The 21,590-nt window shown below is 40.0% G+C and overlaps 1 protein-coding gene across 1 annotated transcript in view; it reads left to right on the forward strand.

Annotated features, from left to right (window-relative positions):
- The window catches only part of LOC128696104 (potassium voltage-gated channel protein Shaw), a 117,707-nt gene extending 96,440 nt beyond the window's left edge, over nt 1–21,267 (forward strand). The window contains exons 5-14 of the mRNA XM_053787182.2: nt 4,139–4,318; nt 9,255–9,415; nt 10,015–10,211; nt 11,136–11,347; nt 12,199–12,408; nt 12,783–12,972; nt 16,689–16,853; nt 18,839–18,960; nt 19,528–19,966; nt 20,085–21,267. Of these exons, the coding sequence (XP_053643157.2) occupies nt 4,139–4,318; nt 9,255–9,415; nt 10,015–10,211; nt 11,136–11,347; nt 12,199–12,408; nt 12,783–12,972; nt 16,689–16,853; nt 18,839–18,960; nt 19,528–19,966; nt 20,085–20,161 (1,953 nt within the window). The 3' untranslated portion in view covers nt 20,162–21,267. The remainder of the gene's footprint in view (nt 1–4,138; nt 4,319–9,254; nt 9,416–10,014; nt 10,212–11,135; nt 11,348–12,198; nt 12,409–12,782; nt 12,973–16,688; nt 16,854–18,838; nt 18,961–19,527; nt 19,967–20,084) is intronic.
- The last annotated feature ends 323 nt before the right edge of the window (nt 21,268–21,590 follow it).

The raw sequence follows: 21,590 nt of genomic DNA on the forward strand, positions 1-21,590 counted from the left end.
TACCTCATTACTCAATAACACTCCATAACACTGCAAATAACACACAATAACACAACACACATAACACACGCTACATAACACAACAACACCACAAGAACAGCAGAAAAAAACATGAACTCCAGTCAGCAACAGTTTAAATAATCATTTAAATATACAAATTAAATACCTGAGTTTAAATGATGAAAAATAAAAGACCTGTTGAGTTTGAGGCAGCAAAGTTCACTGCGTTTAAATGGCTTAGTTTGAATAAACGGTCTAAACGGTGAAGATTTAAGAGTAGAGTTAAATGGCTTATTTTTAAAAACGAGGTTAAATGTCATAGCGACAAGGTCGGAGTTATATAGCTAAGTTTAAATATCTGTCTTAACTTTGGTAGTTTATGCCTTGTACTTATTAAGGTTTGTCAGGAAACAGGAGAAGTGTTTCCTGTCGAGGATCCTAGGCATATAATGACCCGCAGCTGGGCTTTTGCTCGTCTAACTGAAGCCTTCCGCTGGCTTACTGGTATTATGGTTATGATTATAACCATTTTCTAATTAGACGGAGCTTAATGAGTTTAAATACCAGGGTTATACACAACACATTGTATGGGAGGGATTTAAATCTCTGAGATTAAATTTAAAGAGCAAAGTAAATAACATTAATAACATTACGGGATACAGGATATAAGGGCCCGATACGGTGTAAGCTGTATCGGGCCCTATAAACCATCAACATTACATCCGCATACGGAGCTATCTTAGGGAAGCGCTTAACTCGTAAGGGTCATAGAGCACCTGATGAATAGGAAGTAATCTGCTTTAATTTTGGAAAGGGAAGGAGTAACTCTCATTCCTTGATTCAAGTATCACTAGCAGCCTTGCGAAGGGATGGAATAGCATTATAATAATAATAATAATAATAATAATAATAATAATAATAATAATAATAATAATAATAATAATAATAATAATAATAATTATTATTATTATTATTATTATTATTATTATTATTATTATTATTATTATTATTATTAATATTGTGATTATTGTTGTTTTTATTATTAGTGTTAGTATTATATTTATTATTATTATTGTTAGTATTATATTTATTATTATTATTGTTATTATAAGGTTGACACGCTAAACCTGTAGGGAGCAAACAGCTCTCGATGTAGAGCACTTTGAGCCCTGACGGGCTTATAGCATTTTCAGTAATAAAGAAATAAGCACAATCTGCAGGTGAACTGTGACGCAGAAACGCTTAGTAACACACAGGTAACATGGAAATGTTTGAGCAATTACTATTCTCTCTCTCTCTCTCTCTCTCTCTCTCTCTCTCTCTCTCTCTCTCTCTCCTCACACACGAAGAACTCTGGGGGGTGCAAAATGAGCCCATAACTCGAAACAATGGACTGAAACTCCGAGGCAGATGATGGAACACGAACATATGTACGGTTTTTATACGAAGAGAATTTATAGAAAGTGAAACAAACTTTCCCCTGAAGTTGTAGACGCTATGACAATGTAGTCGCTCAAGACTCAGCTGGACCAGCACTCGGTATGTCTTGTAGTCGTAGTATTCAACTTGACGTGAGACTCTGCCAAATTGAAATCAACATATTCCGGATGTTTGCTCAGCAATTGCGTCTGGAGGGCCAGTTGACAACGAGTGATAGTGGTAGAAGCAGATAGTTGACTCGGTCATAGATGTAGATAGTTGTTGCCCATATCTTTCATCCATTTCCATCTCTCCTGAAATTTCAGGTCAATTTTTTGTCCCAATATGATGTGATGTATTTCCTCTTACCTTCCTCCCTTCGCTGTTTTCACTCTGGCAGCGGTCGAAGGGAGTGAAGGGTAGGGAGAGAGCCTTCTGCTTTACTATTCTTGCCTCGATCACCTAAAGAATACACATTTATCTTAAATTTAGACAGAAGTAGAGAGAGTATCTCTGAGCAGAGAGCCTCAGTGTGGACTCCAATGTCCTCTGCTGTCTGTCTTTCACATGTACTCCAGTGCAAGACCCTCATTTACAAGTCCCTCATTTACAATATCTCATTTACAAGACCCTCATTTACACGAAATATTTACAAGACCCTCATTTACAAGACATGTTTACACGAAATATTTACAAGACCCTCATTTACAAGACATATTTACAAGACCCTCATTTACAGGACTCATTACAAGACTCATTTACAGGACTAACTTGCATGACCCTCATTTAAAGGACTCGTTTACAAAACCCTCATTTACAGGACTAACTTACAAAACTCTCATTTACAGGACTCATTTACAAGACCCGCTCACGGGACATATACTTTCAAGATTCTTTATTTGCAAGACTATAAATTTCGTTGCAACAAACTGCATGATTTTTCTTGCATTTAAATTACGCGGTGTTATTTTAAACATTTTTTTTTAAATGTAACATGAACCCGGGTCTTTTATGGAGACACATAAAAATGGTCTTTTTTTATGGAGATAAATATCTCGTTCTCCTGGTCTTGTTCTCCGTATTGGACTGAAGAAGCCATTGGTTGGCGTAAGGTTTCTACAAAGGTTCCCAAAGGCTACATATGTGTATCATTCTTTATAGTGTTTGTACCATTGCGGTCGCCCGTTTCTCTCCGCGTACTCTTCAGGGACGTTCCGTGAGCCCCTGAAGCTCTCCTGGTGAGCCTCTGAAGCTCTCCTGGTGAGCCCCTAGAGAAAAGCGTAAGAACGAACACAGTTTTGAACCACAGTTTCAGAAAATACACTGATGAAGGTTGATATATTTGTTTGAATTCTGTATTATTTTGTATTTTCTCTCGTTCTGTCTCCTTTGTTCTGTTTATGTTCTATCCTCTTGTGATCTTGTTCTATCGCCTTGCACTATTATCTTGTTCTGTCCCAGTGTTCTATTCTTTTGTTTTATCTCCTTGTTCTATTCTCTGGTTCTTTCGCAGGGTTCTGTCTCTTTGCTCTGTTCTCTCGTTCTGAACTTTCCCCTTGTTCTATCTCCCCTTGTTGTCTTCTTGTTCCTGTTCTCTTAAACTATCCTTGTTCACTCCCCTTCTTCTATTCACACTTATAACAAGAGGGGACGGAGGAACAATATTGTTAATCCCCCACTTTTCCCCTCTCTATGCTTTCTCTTCCACTCTTTCCCACTCCTCTCCAAGCCAACACACTCCACTCCCCCTTATTCAACTCCACCTTACTCCACTTCGCCTCACTCCACTCCAACACACTCCACTTCCCTTACACCACTCAACCTTCCTCTACTCCGCCTCACTCCACTCCCTTTCACACAACTTTCCCCATTTCTTCTCCCTCTCTCTCAGCCTCAATAACTGACCTCTTCTCTAATTAGTTTTCTCGCAGGAAAGTGGTTGTCCTCATTCACCGCACTGTAAAGGAGGACGAATTATTTTTTACTGGACAGGGGGAAAAAGAGTTACCTTGGGATTACTTTCCCAGGAAGGGTATTTCAGTGGCGAAAATGATTAAGCGCGATAATCCACGATAGCCAAGCAGTGTGGGTTATTTCAGTTAGGGTCGACAGGGGTTCCCTGCTTGTATATGGTCCACAACTGCCCACTGACTCATAAAGTGTCCGTTCTCTGCTAAGTGAACAAGGGAAGCAAGTGTTGGGAGACTTGTCCGTATGTCTCTAATAGTCCCATGATCAAACCCTGGCTCTTTCGTTTGTTAGCCGAGCTGTCTACCACGAGCTCCTTCCAATACTTTTTAGATATTCCAATAAAATTACTGAATTAGGCCTCCCCCTCAACCCCCCAAAAAATGACTGTGTCAAGAACATCCAAATATCCACTTACATATTTATTAATTTATGTGAAACGACCCTTATGGGTCGTTCTCCACGAGGAAATGGTGGAGTCTCGATCCCCCGTTCGCTAATCGAGAGAAGAAAAAAGAACACGGAACCATTTATCCCAGGAAAAGGAAATTTATCACCCTGTTATTGGAAAACTAACACTTTTTCTACTCGCTTTCAGAATGTTTCGTGTCTAATATATACCTCTTCCTTGACACCGTTTCAGAATGCTTAGCCTTTAGTATTTCCTTCTGCCTTGACGCTGCTCTCAGAGTTTACTTTTGTAGTACGTATCTGCGCTGAACGCTCAGTGATGGAAGTGCGCTCATTGCAGGCCACCCTGGCCATCCTGGACAAGCTGGACGTGGACACAGACAAACCCTCGGAGGAGGAGATAGCCCGAAAATTTGGCTACGAAGAGAGTTACTTGAACGGGCGCGTCACCTGGTGGCAGAGAACGAGACCCAAGATCTGCTCTCTCTTTGACGAGCCTTACTCCTCCTGGATGGCAAAGGTACGTGAGTGTACATGGTGTCTGGTAGGTATTACGAGGTGTATTACACGTTTGTGGTGATTGGTACGTAGTGTGTTCTTCGTACGTTGTGTTTTTTTAAGAGCCTTCAAGGCTAGTGGCGAGTGATAAATGATTTGAGAGAGAAGTGTTGCACGTGAAGCTTCTGATATTATCGTAAGTGGGATGTCTCTGGTTCAAGGCACGTGATACGTGCACGAGGGTTATCAAGCCGAGGTAGTGAACGTATCGAATCTAAAATGCATATCTGCTCGCCGAGGTGTAATGAGGTTTATTCCTGCTGGCTGGACTTTAAAGAGCTCTAAAAAATAATGGTATTTGCTCAAAAAACGCGCAACAGTCCAGCACACTTCTAACAGCCCCAACTAACGAACTTCTAATATCCCTAACAAACACAAATCTAACAGACGTAGCAAACACAACTCTACCTTAACACATACAAAACAAATGAAGTTAGCATTGCCAACAAAGGCAAATTCCAGCACTGCTGTGTAACACTGATAAGCCATTAACTGTGTGTGTGTGTGTGTGTGTGTGTGTGACTCAGGTCTCAAAGTGTTTGTGTCGAAGAGAGAACACGTCGAGTCATAATTAATATGTTGTTTAATGTTTCCTAATTGTGACCCATTAATGTAAGTGCTTTGATGGCATTTATTTAATTGGGCTATTGAGTTCGATTAAAATCGGAACACTTTACTCGATTCGCTTCAGAGAAGTGTAAGTGATGCGTCACTTACACTCTCTGGAAACATTATTGGTGGCACCTCATCCTTGTTTCTGACACATATGCAAACCTGGTGTACCTTTATTTTGCATTAGTAAATATACCCTGGTGTTACACATGTGTCTTTTTCATCAACTTCGTTAATGTAATATAGTTGCTTTGGTTACTTGACAATTAGAACAAGTTGTATCAAGAGGAACTTAACCATCGAAGGGGCTTTCCCATTGACATACCAAAAGATTTGGATGTAAGACTGACTGTTATCCCTAGTAAGATTCCAAGGGTGAGAGTCGAGCAAGAAGACAGTGCTAAGTCTTAAATTCACTGCCTTCACCGGGTAGAGCGTACCCGGTACCCGGAACCAAGGTACCGGGTGCCGGGTACCGGGTACCTCTTTTGGGTTCAATACAAACTCACATGATAATACAGACATCCTTGAGTTCACTCATTACGAACACAAAGATCTATCTATCTATATCTATCTATCTCTATCTGCCTATCATACTCTCTCATAACCATTAAGTTCGTTATGCTTGCCTAAAAATATCCTCATTTATCTCATATTATTCAATTCCTTCCATAATTTCCTCGTCTGATCATCAGCCTCATTAAATTATCGTTCAACCTTAATCCCTTAGTCTTTTTTCTTACTGATGAGAGAAGGAGGGAGAAGAGGGGAGAGAGGAAGGAGGAGAAAGAAACCAGAGGAGAGGGAGAAAGGGGCAAGATGGTGCCTTGGGTATGATCTTGTTGATGGGATACGAAAAGTGGTCCTGAGAATGTTTGATATATATATATATATATATATATATATATATATATATATATATATATACATATATATATATATATATATATATATATATATATATATATATATATATATATATATATATGTATATATATATATATATATATATATATATATATATATATATATATATATATATATATATATATATATATATATATATATATATTCTCTCACTCTCATTGCCTCATACGTTACATCCTTCCATCTCATTTCTTTATTCCCACTTCTTTTCTTCTTATCTTGTCTGCCTATCTTCTTTCCATCACTCGCCGTTTTGAACTCTTCCCTTCCTTCGCTCTCCCATCTTTCCTTCCCAGAATTTCCCCACCAACTCTATTTCTTGCATCTATCTCTCCATTCCTTGCTTCTCTCTCCATCTTCTTTGCACATTCTGCTTCTCCCTTCATTAATATTTAATTATTATTGAGTACTGAGAGCGGAGGGGATACGCTCCTAAATTTTTTTTTCAGCCTCATAGATTAAATAATTATGTTTGTGTACCGAAGAAGTATCTGGCAGATAGAGTGATAGATAGATAGATAAATAAATAGAGAGAGAGAGAGAGAGAGAGAGAGAGAGAGAGAGAGAGAGAGAGAGAGAGAGAGAGAGAGAGAGAGAGAGAGAGAGAGGGAGAGAGAGAGAGAGAGAGGGAGGGAGAGTTATATATAGGCAGCAAGGGGTCAGGTATGCTAGGTAATTAATACCTAATTAGACCTGGAGATCCGCTAATAGCAGACACAATTAGAACAACTCTGGCCATTATAATTAATTAGTTATATTTAAGGACCAGAACAGCCTAATTAACCCCAGCAGAAATAATGGGAAATTAATAGACAATAATGAAATTTAAAGTTTTAGCTTTTCCAGTTTCTTATCAAGAAACCAGAGAAGAAAAAAATCCCTGTATTGACACACTAGAATTAGATCAAAAAACATAACAGTTAGACTTTGAAACTAGGGAAGAGTTTGCATATATTCGTAGATGTATAATTCTCTTGATGTGTATGCACTGAGAGAAAAACTGCATGTATATGTGAAAGAATATACGTCTCAGTTAATGTATAATTAGAGTTTACTTTAATTTATAAATGTACATATTTAGAACCAAGTGTTGTCGATTGGAGATAAACAAGTGAGACGTAGCCTAAATGACCCTCGTGTGTCAATAGGTCTTAATCACGATTAATCAGGCAAGCAACTAATTATGTGACTGGGTATACACATCCAGTGAAGTGTGGCTTTTATTGGGTTTTTTCTTTAATCCCTGATTTAGTTTTGAAAGTGTTCTTGACAGGTGATGTACAGGCGACATACAGCCCTAATGACATGTAGTAGAGAGGTTTCAAACCCCATGAGCAAACCAACTATGGGAAGAGTGGTCGACAAAGATGTATTTTAAGACACCAACTATTCTTATCATTAGTTTATCCCTCAGGGGAAAAAACTGACACTGATCTGGCACTATGATAAAGGCACTACTAGTCAATGTGGCTTAGAATACCAGACGTTGGCACTATGGCCAGAAAATGGCAGCATCAACCTCATGCTTACCCATGAAAAAACCTTTTAGAAACCATCGTATATTTTATACATATTCTATTGCATGAGCTTTCGTAAGTCAACATAAGGAGCATCGAAATGTTGGCTCGTGTACTCTGTTGCAACGAGAGGTAAAGGAGGATGGTTGAGTATGAGTTACAATGCTAATTATCCTCGTGTTGCTTCCTGTCCACTATCTCAGCTCCACCTAGTAATAATTTCTCTGGACGTGAAATCGACTTTCATATCAGTAGTCCGGAATACCGTCACAGTAGTTCAATCTATCGACGCAGGAATCCAAATTACTGACGAAGGAGAAAAAATTACCTGCGCATAAGTCCATACTATCGAAGCAGGAGTGCGGACTATCGTCACAGGCGCCTGGACTGTGGCCTCGTCCCTCCTTCCTTCCCCAGCAGCGTGTTTACCCATCGAGTGGCGCATTTATCAGTGTCTTGAAGCGTCGCCATAGTGAGAAATGAATCTCCTAGCCCCGTCGACACCTTGAGAGGAGACAGAGAGAGCAGACACTCCCACACGCCACCAAGAGGTCCTATTTTCGTAGTTGATAAACTGGAGGGATAAAGTGAATATTATGTGTACGTGAGTGGTGGTGGCGTTCTTGAAATGATACAAAGATGGTATATACTTCCACACTCCACCAAGGGGTTCTGTTCACATCTTTGATAATATGAAGGTTCTACTTGGGTGGCTGATTCCTCTAGGACCTAGAGGTGCTTACCACTGAGATACGGCCTAAAACCTAGGCCGTATTTCTGTGGCAAACACTTTACCATCGAAATATATAAGTGACAATATTTAGATGGTCGAGGCCTTCCAAGATCTAACGCAACAAATACAATCGTATATTTCATATTTATATTTTTTGCATCAAATATCAATAAATATTTTTCTGCATTCACAGACAGGAGTCACTTTAAAACATCATTACGTTAAGGGCCAGTGGAAGAGAGTCTAAACTGTGCTATCTGTCACCCCAGGTAACTCTGCTGCCTGGGTAAACAATGACGTGGCCAATCAGCATCTCAGATCTGCCTTGGTAAACATGACGTTAACCAATCAGCGCCAAGAGCCTGCCTGGAAGAAATGTTTTATAATAATTTTTATTATTAATTATTATTATAATAATAATAATTATTATTATTATTATGATTAGTAATAGTAGTAGTGAAATATTAGGGTAGTAAAAACATTATTATTATTATTATTATTATTATTATTATTATTATTATTATTATTATTATTATTATTATTATTATTATTATTATCATTATTATTATTATTATTATTATTATTATCATTATTATCATTATTTTTAACACTATTAATAAATATACAGAGAATCAAAAAATAAATGTGAAACAGTGAAATCCTTGAGATGTTTTAGGGGAAGAAAAAGAAGACAAATGCATGTGTTCCCTTGTAAGGCAAACACACACACACACACACACACACACACACACACACACACACACTCACACACACACACACACACTCACACACAATTCCTTGTCCCTGCTCCTGTTGCTACAAACAAGCAAATACTCAGTAACTGTAATGGTGAATATTAAACCAGGAATTACTCGTGCCTGCTACCACAGTTAATATTCTTGGCGTTATTAAATACCTGAGAGTGAAGAAACTAGACAACAATGTTGTGTTCTGAACGTGTTCATGCGTCTGATGACACAGTTTGCCTCTCTCACATTACCTCTTATTCATTATTTTTTTTTTCTCCCTCTCTCTCTCCTTCCCTCCATCCTTCTCTTCTCCTTCCCTCTTCTCAACTTCCTCTTCCTCTCCCTCTCTCCCTGATGCAGGTAATCGCCATGTTGTCTGTGTTCTTCATCGTGGTGTCGATACTGTCGTTCTGCCTCAAGACTCACCCCAACATGCGAGTCCCAGTTATTGTCAACGTGACTGTCACCAACCTGGCTAAGAACGGAACCAACCTCACCTACTGGTACCTCAACAAGGACAGGTGAGTAGAGGGTGGGGGGTGAGGGTTGACTTTGTGGATAGGGTTAGGTGGGAATGTAGGGAATATGTGGCAGTAGGTAGAGGACAATAATACTGGTCAGGGAAGTGGCAGTGGTTGTGGTAGTGGTAGTGAAAGCTGTAGTACCAGTGGTAGAGGAGTGGTACAAGTACCTTAGAAGTCAATAATTACACTACCGCCCTCAACTGCCGTTTGATATCTAAATCTACGCCCATCTATTGTATCTTTCGAGGCCTAATTGTATCTTTCGAGGTCATGTATTGTGTGTATCGAGACCTTCTGATGTATTGAGGCCTTTTATTGTGTCTATTAAGACCCACAGACATAATGACCTCAACAGCGTCCACCAAAGCAGCTAAACTAATTAACTAATTAAAAAAAATTCCATCACTCTTCACCCAAACTCGTCCTTGATCTCTTTAAGCTCTCTCACGTCTCTTTAAGCATCATTTAAGCTCCCCTTCTGAGAACCACCTGAGCCCTACAGTATCTCTCTCTTACTCCGCCTGAACACCACTTAATCTCCGAAACACCTTCTTTAGCACCACCTCAGTGCTACATGAACACCTCCTCACCCCTAGGACGGACCCCCACGACGCCTTCTTCTACGTGGAGGCGGCCTGCAACGCCTGGTTCACCTTCGAGATCCTGATGCGCTTCACAGTGACGCCCATGAAGCTGGAGTTCGTCAAGAACACAATCAACATCATCGACTTCGTGGCCACGCTCAGCTTCTATATGGATATTATCCTCAACCAGACTCAGTTTGCTGGCAAAGGTATGGGAGGAGCGGTTGTTTATCAGAAGGAACGTCTCGCCCTGAATGGCTTCTTCAGATTAGGACTGAAGAAGCTTCTTGTAGCGAAACGCTTCCTTTAATAAATATCCTGAATTACATATAAATGTACGCATTCACAGTTTATTGGTATCAACGTACCATTGACAACCAAAGAAGGGACTCGAGAAATAAAGACAAGACGAAGGATACGAAGGGAAAAGTTATGAATGGAATTTGAAAGTGCATGGGAAAGACAGATAAGAAGAGAATCTGCGGTCCAAATCAAGGCTATCTACTGAGAAAGGCAAGATGCATTTTAGCTTCCTCCTATCATGTCTACGTGGCTGAGATTGCAATACGCAACAGAATGCTTTCCGAGATGGGACTAGGAAGGGACCAGAGGAGCAGAGAGGAGGATAAATGGAGACAAGGCAAAGAAAAGACAATGTAGGTTGCTTAGGAAAAAATATACGAAGGAATATGAGGAAAGATGTGCTTGTGCATGCCTAATGAACGTGATTTATATAGTTTTCTCTTGTTTAAGTCTTCACTGATGAGCACAAGTTGTCGCTTGAACGGTGATCCTCTGATATAATGTTGTTGATGGCGGTGTTGTCATACTTCGACGTGGTGACGAGTGTCATCTGTGCTACCCTCAGTGTGTAATAAGCTCGCTTTCTCTCTCTCTAATCTCTCTGTCTGTCTGTCTGTCTGTCTCTCTCTCTCTCTCTCTCTCTCTCTCTCTGTCAGTTGAGAACTCCACTGACAGCTGCTCAATACTCACCTTACACTCGCTAATTAGTGTTTAACTAATTTTCCCATCCATCTTCCTAATCTTTGGTTGGCGCTGATGATACCACGGCGACGCTGACGGCGACGCTGACGGTGACGCTGACGGTGACGCTGACGGTGACTGCTATAAAGACGACAACGCAGGGAAAGCAGCGGAAGTGATAGAGTTCTTCAGCATCATCAGGATCTTGCGACTGTTTAAGTTGACGAGACACTCTGGCGGCCTCAAGATTCTCATCCACACCTTCAAGGCTTCAGCCAAGGAACTCACACTGCTTGTCTTCTTCCTCGTCCTGGGCATCGTTATCTTCGCCAGCCTCGTCTACTACGCCGAGAGACTGCAGGTGTGTGTGTGTGTGTGTGTGTGTGTGTGTGTGTGTGTGTGTGTGTGTGTGTGTGTGTGTGTGTGTGTGTGTGTGTGTGTGTGTGTATTAACTAAATCCAATAAAATTAAAAAAGAAAAGAAAAAAAAAGGAATCCTCTCTCTTGAAATAATTTGGGAAAAGACGCCATCTTTCTATAATTTATTTATCGGGGAAAAATTTGTGATTTTTCTCATATATGAATAAAGATTTTTTACTGCACAAGCATTATTTTAATACACATTTTTTTTTTGCAGTAGAAATTTAAATTAAATAAATATATTTTTCTTCCCTGTATGAATTCAAATCTAAAAATATTTTATGATCTCATATTTTAGTGTAGGAAGGAATTTTGCTCCAGTTTTTTTTTTTTTCATTTTTTATGGTTTGAGTTTTTGATAGATTTTTAATACATTTATAATTGATATATTGCGTTAACATTTGTCTATTTTTTCGTATAGTTTTGTATTTCTTGCTTTGCTATGACTCTCAAAAATTTTAATTACCATTTATATGATTTATCGTATCAATTATCATATTAATTATATAAATTATTACAAATATATTGGAATTATTTTTAATTAATCGTTCCTTTATTCGTCCAAATGATATAGTATACCTTAACTGCATTACTGATAGTGTATATACTAATATGTATATGCACTAAAATTAGTGCATATACACTAAGATGTATATATACACTAATTTTAGGGATTAAGGTATTCTTGATTTAAGGGGCAGAGGGAATATTCACACTAAATATCCAGTGTAATCTCTAAACCTTGAAACTAATTAACTCATTAACAAATCCTCTGATCTCGTCTTCTTTAAAGGCCAATCCTCACAATGACTTCAAGAGCATCCCAGAGGGGCTGTGGTGGGCTATCGTCACTATGACGACGGTGGGGTACGGGGACATGGTGCCCAAGACTTACGTGGGCATGTTTGTGGGTGCCCTGTGTGCCTTGGCTGGAGTGCTGACCATCTCCCTTCCTGTGCCTGTTATTGTTTCAAACTTCTCTATGTTCTACAGTCATACTCAGGTGTGTTGTTGCCAGGGATCTGAGGAGGGGAAGAGGGGGCGGGAAGGGAAGAGGGGAGATTTAAGTGCAGGAAGGAGAGGGGTAGAATAGGGAGAGGAGAATATGAGGAGCAGGGAGGAAAGGATAGGTGGAAGATGTGGGATTTACTCCGGCTTATGACTATTTTCCAACGACATTCAAACTCATTATTTAGATCTGTTAGTATTGTTTCAGTCTGATGCAAACAATCTATGATTAAAAATCTAATGTATTTCAAATGTTCCCCATTGCCTGTTTCCAAAATGATCCCTACATGACCATCCTGTCACGTGTATTTCTGTCTGCATGTCGGCCCGTTGGGTGCTTCGCCCTCTTGTCCCTTGTTCCCCGGGAAGGCGAGGTCAAAATTGCCCAAGAAACGTCGACGAGTGTTGCCTGTGGAGCAGCCCAGACGGGCAGCCAGGCAGCCCAGACCAGAGAGTGGCCTCAACCGTAGAATGAACGCCATCAAACATTACCACCAGACGGCACTCAAGGATGGCATCACACCCAAACTCACCGGTGCCATGGACAACCTTCTAGCAGGTCTGTGCCCTGGAATGGTGGCTGTGCTGGGCCACAGTGGCCACACACACACACACACACACACACACACACACACACACACACACACACACATACACACACACACACACACACACACACAACATACAACACAGACATATACAGACAGGCATCTGAGTGCATGCTGTACAGTTCTTAATACTAAGAAATGTCTTAAGAATCAACACTTGTAAAGTTGTTATGGAATAATTTTTCTCTCAGTTGTTTTGAGCATTTTCCAACCACACTGTTTATAACTACTCCCCGTGCATGGTGTAAAAAATTATATATATATATATATATATATATATATATATATATATATATATATATATATATATATATATATATATATATATATATATATATATATGTAATCAAATTAACATGTGAAGTGGAATGTTTAGATACCCACAGCATAAGCACAATAGGACTTTATCAGAGACAATGAAGTTGGAACTATGGCTGGCCTGGGTATCAAGTGTGTACTCTGCAACTCTTACCTCTTTGTAGATGAATGGTTCAGAGAACCGACATGTTGATAAATTAGACACATGTGCAACTCTTGGGTATCTTTATTGAGGATAATAAAGATACCCAAGAGTTGCACATGTGTCTAATTTATCAACTCTTACCTCGTAAGTCAACACGTCAGATCTTTAGAACACTATTCAGCAAGTGATGTCGGAATCTTTGACCACATGACTCGGTAGGAAATTTGCAAAGTTCTGATTTGTATAAATCGTATTTCTTTTAATCGTCCACAGTATTCACATAAAGACTTGTAACCATAGTGTAAACTACAAACTTGAAATACACGATAAATTAGTATACTTTTGAGTATACATTTTAACCAGAGTTCAAGACGGGTTAATGGAAGAAAACTACATAGACGGAATGTTTCATTATAATTAGGGTAATTATAATTATAAGGTCAACAACTGGGAGAAAACAGACTTAATTAATTCTAGTATTGCAGAATATTTATCTTTATATAAGTTAAGCCAAATTACAACATAAAAACTAGAAAACCAGATATAATCTAGTTTTGCTTGTATAATTAAGCAAATCCATCGTAGATGTTATCCCAGATATGATTATCAAGAGTCTAGCAAACCAGAGAGAAAATCTAACAACTTTGATTAGCTTGGCAGAAAGATTATATGTTTTGTTAAGCTAATACCATTGGTGCTAGTAATATATAACGGATTACCTCGGTGTTATTAATCTATAATGGATTACGTTGGGGCAATAGTGCTCTAGTATTAATTGTCTAATCCCATAGACACAAGATTAAGTTAGGGTTAGAAATATTGAATTTATCCAAAGAAATTAAAAAAATATACAATACTAAGTGGCCACCATAATGATCAACAACTGCTAGACATACCCAGCTCTAACAAAATTATTTTCATCTTCGTAATTAATCTTTACTCATTTGATCAAGATAGAAGAGTGTTATTGTCGACGTGATGGGTAACGTCATGGACACCTACAGGAGGCGTCGGCCAAATTTATAATTGGCAAAGATTTCATAGTGCACGAGGTGTATTTACTTGTTTTTCATCTATGTTTTAACTTCCTGTGTTTTCACTGTTGTTATCCCATAAACATATATATATATATATATATATATATATATATATATATATATATATATATATATATCTATATATATATATATATATATGTGAATGGAAGTACCACCTCTATAGCTGGACTGCCAAGTTCAAGCAATGTTTTTGTATATTTAGGCGTGGACCCTTCGGCAGATGGGTCTATGAAATACGAAGGGAACTATAGAACAGATGAAGGGGGGGGGGGAAACTAGGTAAAGTGTTAAGGCGTCTGTGGAGAGGAACAGGTTTATCCATAAAGGGAAATGTACCAGAGTATAATCAAACCAGCACTTTTATATGGGTGTGAGGTATGGTCTTCAAACATTGCAGCAAGGAAGAGGCAGTGGAGCTGTCACGTTTAAGAGGAGTGTGGGGTGTGAATTTTATGGGGATATTTCGCAGCATAGAAATTACAAGACGGTATAGAACTACGAATGGGTAGAGAAGATATTATTAAGACGGAGCTTAAAATGCTATGGTAGTTGTAATGGTCTGCGTTACCGACAAGATGACGCATATGATACATGGGTAACATCTGAGTATCATGATAAAGACACTTACTGGCGAAACGTCTTCATAATAAAGATACCTAGGTTATGTACGTGTCTTACAATGTAAACTCCTTGGCTGAATGTTTGCAGCATTAAGACTGGCATCTACAAGGACCACAGTTCGAGCCTCCGTCTAGTAGTTTATTTATTGATTGATATACGTTCATAACAACGTATCTTGAGTCTCTGAACAATCTGTCTCTCAGGGGAATGAGAAAAGACATACCACGAAAGCTTTTGGAGCTGTGGGATGACACAGTGGGAGTCTAAACTGGTGCTGCTGATGCAGCCAAGTAACAGTTGTCCTGGCTGTAAAATCTTCCTGTTGTGAACTCCATGGCTGAAAGGGTAATTAACAACTGCACTGGCCGAGCATCGAATCCTCGATCTTCAAGACGCAACCCAGGTAGCTTGTTTAAGAACTCGAGACGCCCTAATCCACTGGACTAACAATCTTACATACAACAGGCGTCTAGTAAGCACTAAACGTCACTTCTGTTGCGAAGACATATTTGGTTGTGGCAGTCTAAGGAGTAATTTCCTTCTCTCGGTTTGTCCATTGCAATTATTTACATATGGAAAAACGTCATAGCCCTGAAAAGTTATCTTTGTTGTTAGCAATAAATCTGTGTACACATGATGAATGCTCGATATGCTGGTTGTTTTATTACTTGTATTCTTGGTTTAAAATGAAGCATAATGTTGCATATGTCAGCTCACGAGGTGAAATGTGAGGTTTATAGGGTGCTGGAAAGATCATGGACGACGTCTGAGGTGAATGAGGAAAGTAGTCGACGATCTCTGGGGTGCCGGGGAAGGTCGTGGACGATCTATGAGGTACCGGTGAAATGGTGGACGATCTCTGGGGTGCCGGGGAAGGTCGTGGACGATCTATGGGGTACCGGTGAAGTGGTGGACGATCTCTGGGGTGCCGGGGAAGGTCGTGGACGATCTATGGGGTACCGGTGAAGTGGTGGACGATCTCTGGGGTGCCGGGGAAGGTCGTGAACGTCCTCTGGGGTGCTAGAAAAGGTCTTGGACTATTTCTAGTGCGCAAGTGCAGAACCACCGGTGTACCTGAGAAGTCATGGAGAACCTTTCTTGTGTCGGAAAAGGTCGTGTAGAACGTCTGGTCGTGTTTATGTATGGTCGCTTCCTCCTCCGTGAGACTTACAAAGTCTTTGATGCTGTTACACTGCTTTATTAGCTGTTGTTGCTGCCGCTGCTGTGGCTGCTGTTGCAACTGTTCACTGTCACAGAGTTGCAACATCAAGGTGATTGAAACGAGTCGCTGGCTGATGGCGGTGGTGGATGATGGTGACTTGTGATAATTATGGTGAACCCCGTGGCGTTGATGATGTCTGACTGGTGTTATAGACCCAGTGACTACAAGTGCCATGCCGACGTCTCATTTCCCCCATGTGTTGGGTCGTCAGAGGTCGTGTCCACGAAGCAGTCGTCCACAGGTGGTGTCTCCTGGAGCTCAAGTCTCACCCTCTACATCAGGTTCCTCCACTTGGTGTTGCAGGCACGCTGAATGGTTATGGACAGGTGGGTGGGCTGAAGGCCCTCAGCCTGTACACTACAGGCCAGAGTGGCCTCACTCTGCCGCTGCAGGCCAGGCCGCCCACAGGCTATGATATATACCCCATCCCTGCCTACCAGCCGCCCCTGCAGGCCCGGGCACCTACAGGTTAGTTACCCCTAGCCTGTACAAACATTTTAGTCACCTATAGCCTGTACCAGTAGGAGTCACCCAACGCTAGCAACCACAGTTTAGTCACCCGTAGCCAGTACCTACAGGTTAGTCCCTCTCCTATCCGCTTCTTAACCAATTTGCTCACTAGCCCGTGTCTAGTGCCTGCCTAGAGTCCCTAAACCAGTCGAACTTCCTAACGATCCTACTCTTTCCTGCTGTAAACAAAACTGAAAACACCAACACCACACATATAATTAGGAGCTGATTGTATATGAGACAAACGTACATAAGAACCAATGATCAGGATGGAGGCACATGGTCAAGCCTACTTATTACGCCTTCTGAACCTATTCACCTAACTGTAAATAGGTACCTGTAGTGGATGGCATTCAGGGATGTGGTTGTATTCCCTAGCCTTTGAAATGAACAAAGGGAAAATAATCCGATAATTTAGTGGAGCAGTAAAAAGGCGAGACTATGTGAGTTGCAAAGAAATATTGATAAAGTTCTTGATAATTGAGAGGTAGAAGCTAAGAGACGTAATAATACACACACACACACACAGTCAAAATCCTGCCTTACCACATCCTAAAATCTAGACAACCGTCCCAATAAACCAGCATATATAATACATAATCCTAAAGGATTAAATCCCTGTTATACTCTCCTAATGCAATTTTTATACATATATAACCCGTTTTTCCTGCACATTCTGTGTTGCATCACTGTCACCTAGTAATTGTAGCTCCTATGTTGAGTGTATTTATGTGTTGTTGCATGCAAGATCCGCATACAATACTGTTGTATCTATTTTATGTAAAAATGTGTAAAAAAAATTTATAATTTGAAAATTATATATAATAATGTGAATTCAAATATGACTTTAGAGTAGACATTCAGTTTTTTAATCAGTGATATTTTTATTCGTTATTATGATCGTATATATATATATATATATATATATATATATATATATATATATATATATATATATATATATATATATATATATATATATATATATATATATATATATATATATATATATATATATATATATATATATATATATATATATATATATATATATATATATATATATATATACATTATAAATCAGTATTGTGTTGTATTATTTCTCAGACACTGAACTAATGTATTACAGATGGACTCAGAAAATACACTTATTAAATACATATTAAATACAACCTCTGTAGTTTGGTATATATAACCCAGCTGGTAGGATCAGGTATAACAATGCTCACACAGGATCTGTACATCTAGAATATATACTGAGACTTCACCTTAATTCTTATTTTAAGGAATAGAGAGTTCCTGACTGGTGATGGACGGTATATATGCAGCCTTGATGATCCTGCTGCAGTCAGTTGGCTTTAATTAACTCTCATTAACCTACTAAGCAATGGGGCTCTGGTCCTAATTTATCTTTTTACGTCTCTTTAATACGCTGATTTTCTCTGCTTTTGATTAAGGGATCAAAATCCTCTTTTGATTAAGGGATCAAAATCCTCTCTTTGAATTTCTTTGGCTTAAGGGACCCGATTTTTTTTATTTATTTCACCTAAATCGTCTCATTGAGTTATGGGATTTAAATTCTCTTTTTTTTTATTTAAGGGGTAATAATTCTTTTATTGGGTTTTTGTAACTATAATCTATTAGTCAGGTTTAGGGTCCTAACCTGAGTGCTAAAAAATAAGGGACCTAAATTCTCATTCTAATCTAATAAACTAAAATTTTGACTTTGATTTACCGAACCTTAATTAACTTTTGAAGTGTCCTAACATCTACACTAGGATAGTAGGTACCCAACAATTCTGTTATAAAGAGTACCTATTTGCATTAGGTTTTTTAAAGGAAATATCTCCACAGAGGTAGGAGGAGCCTCAGGTTCCCACGGGCCCTATAGCAAGTTCTTCTTCGAGGTAACTGTTCCGTATTGACCCCTGTGTATCCTGCAGGATGTGACTCCTACTACAGCAGTTCACCCACGCCCCTACACCCGCCCATCCTGGATCCTACGATCACCTCTTCCCTCGTCAAGAATCCTCGTAAGCAAGGGGAATCTGCCACGCACCTGCAGGTAAGAGGAGCTTCCCTTGAGGAGTGCTTTGTTCACCAGGGGTAGTCATATCGTCCCCTGGGGGAGTCCCGTCATCACCTGAGAGAGTCTTTTGGCCACGGTGTTCCATTATCCCCTGGCCAATGACTAAAAAAATAACGCTGATTTTGCATAATGCTCTAAATATATTTACCAAATAATTCTTGTTTAACAATCTGTAACACTTACTAGTGTGGCTATTATTATTATTAACATTGTTAGGAAGCGTTAAACCAGTATGGGATACAAATCGAATAGGATTCTGCCTGATCCAATAAAAAAAATCCTAATCCTCTCTACCTGGGATTATCTAGTTCCATAACACACTTATATTTTAATTATTTTTATTATTAAAGGACGCTGTACTCATGGCCACTGAGCGGAAAGGCTGGCGGAGGCTCGATCCTTCGTCCACTAGTCGTTGGCACATAATTATAATCAAAAAGAAGCGCTAAGCCACAAGGCCTATACAGTCGTTGGCACAAACTCTACTCTTGCAGCCAGACTTCCTTAATTTGCTCTAAATTATTATGTTTCTTCTTGCCACAGCCCCGCTCAGCGACCTTCAGTTCTGGAAGCTCCATCTTGGCTCGCAGAACGTCCTCCGGGTCAACGTTGGCCGGACGAGGCATGGCGTCCCTCTGCGAATCCCTGGCGTCCCCGGGGGCTTACCTAGCGTCCACGCTGGGTATCATGGCTTCGTCAAGCTCTGATCCGTCCGTCGCAAACACCGACTTCGACAACAAGCAGACCAAGAGCCCCCCGAACATGCTCTTCGACACCCAGACGGCGCTGGGGGTGGTGGGCATGATGCTACCTAAGCTTCCCCCTGCCTACGTGAGGTCATCCGAGGCCATCCTCTCCACTAGCATCAAGAACAACAATAATAACAGTGGAGGTTTCCAGTCAGCTGACGGGAGAGAGGAAGAGGCTCGCTCTAAATTTCCAGATGGTGATGGTAGGCAGCCACCGCCGCCTCCCATACATAGTAAGCATGCGTTTATACATTACGTATGATACGTGTTTGTAAATTATATAATGTAAATAGATCAAATGGACGACTCATCTTCTAAAAGTTGTTCCTTCATCTGCCTCTCCTCCTACAGTTGAGTCGGTCGATTCTCCCAGCAGCGACACTGTCACTCTGGTTGTCCCTCACTTCCCCAGCGTCAATATTCTTTGAGACGACCTTAGGCAAGACCAGCCGGGGATCATCATCCTGTTTCACAGTTCAGAGAGTCGTCCAGTTTGGTTAAAGCTATGTATGGAAAGACGAAAAATGTTGCATGAACGAGAATGTGTGACAGAAGACGACTTTTCCAGAAGAGCTGTTTCTCTCGCCCAGTGGGTCATCTAGTTTGGCTAGAGTCGTGTCTCCAAAGACGACCTTGTTCCAGGAACCCTTTACCTCGCCTAGCTGGGTCGTCCGCCACCGTCCTCCCCAAAGTTCAACGCTAGAGGGAAAAGTGCGAATGCATCGTACGAGTTTTGCCTGCGTGTCTCTAAGTGCGTGTACATATGCGTATCTTAGGGTGCGTACATAATGCATATCTCGAAGCCAGCATGTAGGACTATCTACATGTCCTTACATGCTCTCAGCCGCATAAGAGATCTTATCTGGAGTTTATCATTCCTTTGAACTCTAGACAACAAAACCAAATTATGTGACGATCACTAAGTGATCTTCTGTAAATTATTTCCATTAAGAAGAACAATCGGCCGACACTTAGCAGTCTCTCCTGAGCACTGAGCATAAAACTCAGAGCAAATGTACTACACTAAGTGAAAGTATCTCTAATTCAAGACAATTTGCTCAAAAAAAAGATAATCCTTTAGCAGTGCAGGGACTTTTGGAAGACGTGTTTCCAAAATCACAGAAAAAAAATCGACTTTGGTTAACTGAGTCCATAAATGTGACACTCAAGGAGAGTTAGTGTTGTCCTCCCGCCTGTGACTGTGCCTTGAAGCGTAGTTAGTTTCAGTGTCTCCTTGAACCCCAGCTGAGACTCGTGAGAAAAAGTGTTCGTGAGCTTACAGAACTGCAGGAAGTAAGTCTTAGCGTCCTTTGTACCAGCAGACATAACCAGTTAATCTGCAGTCTCATACGGACGGACACAACTTAACGTGAGTTTCGACAATGGAGCGAACATTTGCTTATATTGTACAATATGGATGACTCCTTGCTGTGGTAGATCATAAGGTCATGACCATCTCGTATAAGATAACTTTAAGATTTATACGAGTATAAATAATGAGTCTTGTGGACATGAATCCTGGACCATTTGATGGCGCCAAAGGTTGTTACGTTCACAACTGTGAAAATCTAAGTTTACATATACGAATCTATTTTTTCAGAATGTGAAGTACAGTGTCTTGTTTACGTACATCTTATAGTAATCTCGAAAACATTGATAAGATAATGCTAGCAGTGAAGATATTCGAGTTGCATGTGTATATAAATTTAGAAAGGGTATTGGAAAAATAATGGTTTGGCAACAGAGTTATGGATAAGCTGAACAAACATCCAAGTAGCATCGTTGAAGTGAGTACTTTAGGTACTTATAAAAATCGGTTAGCCGATGACATAAGTGGGAAAAGTAGGGTGAGAGTTG

The sequence above is a fragment of the Cherax quadricarinatus genome, chromosome 48 (assembly GCF_038502225.1).
Source record: "Cherax quadricarinatus isolate ZL_2023a chromosome 48, ASM3850222v1, whole genome shotgun sequence".
Lineage (NCBI taxonomy): Eukaryota > Metazoa > Arthropoda > Malacostraca > Decapoda > Parastacidae > Cherax > Cherax quadricarinatus.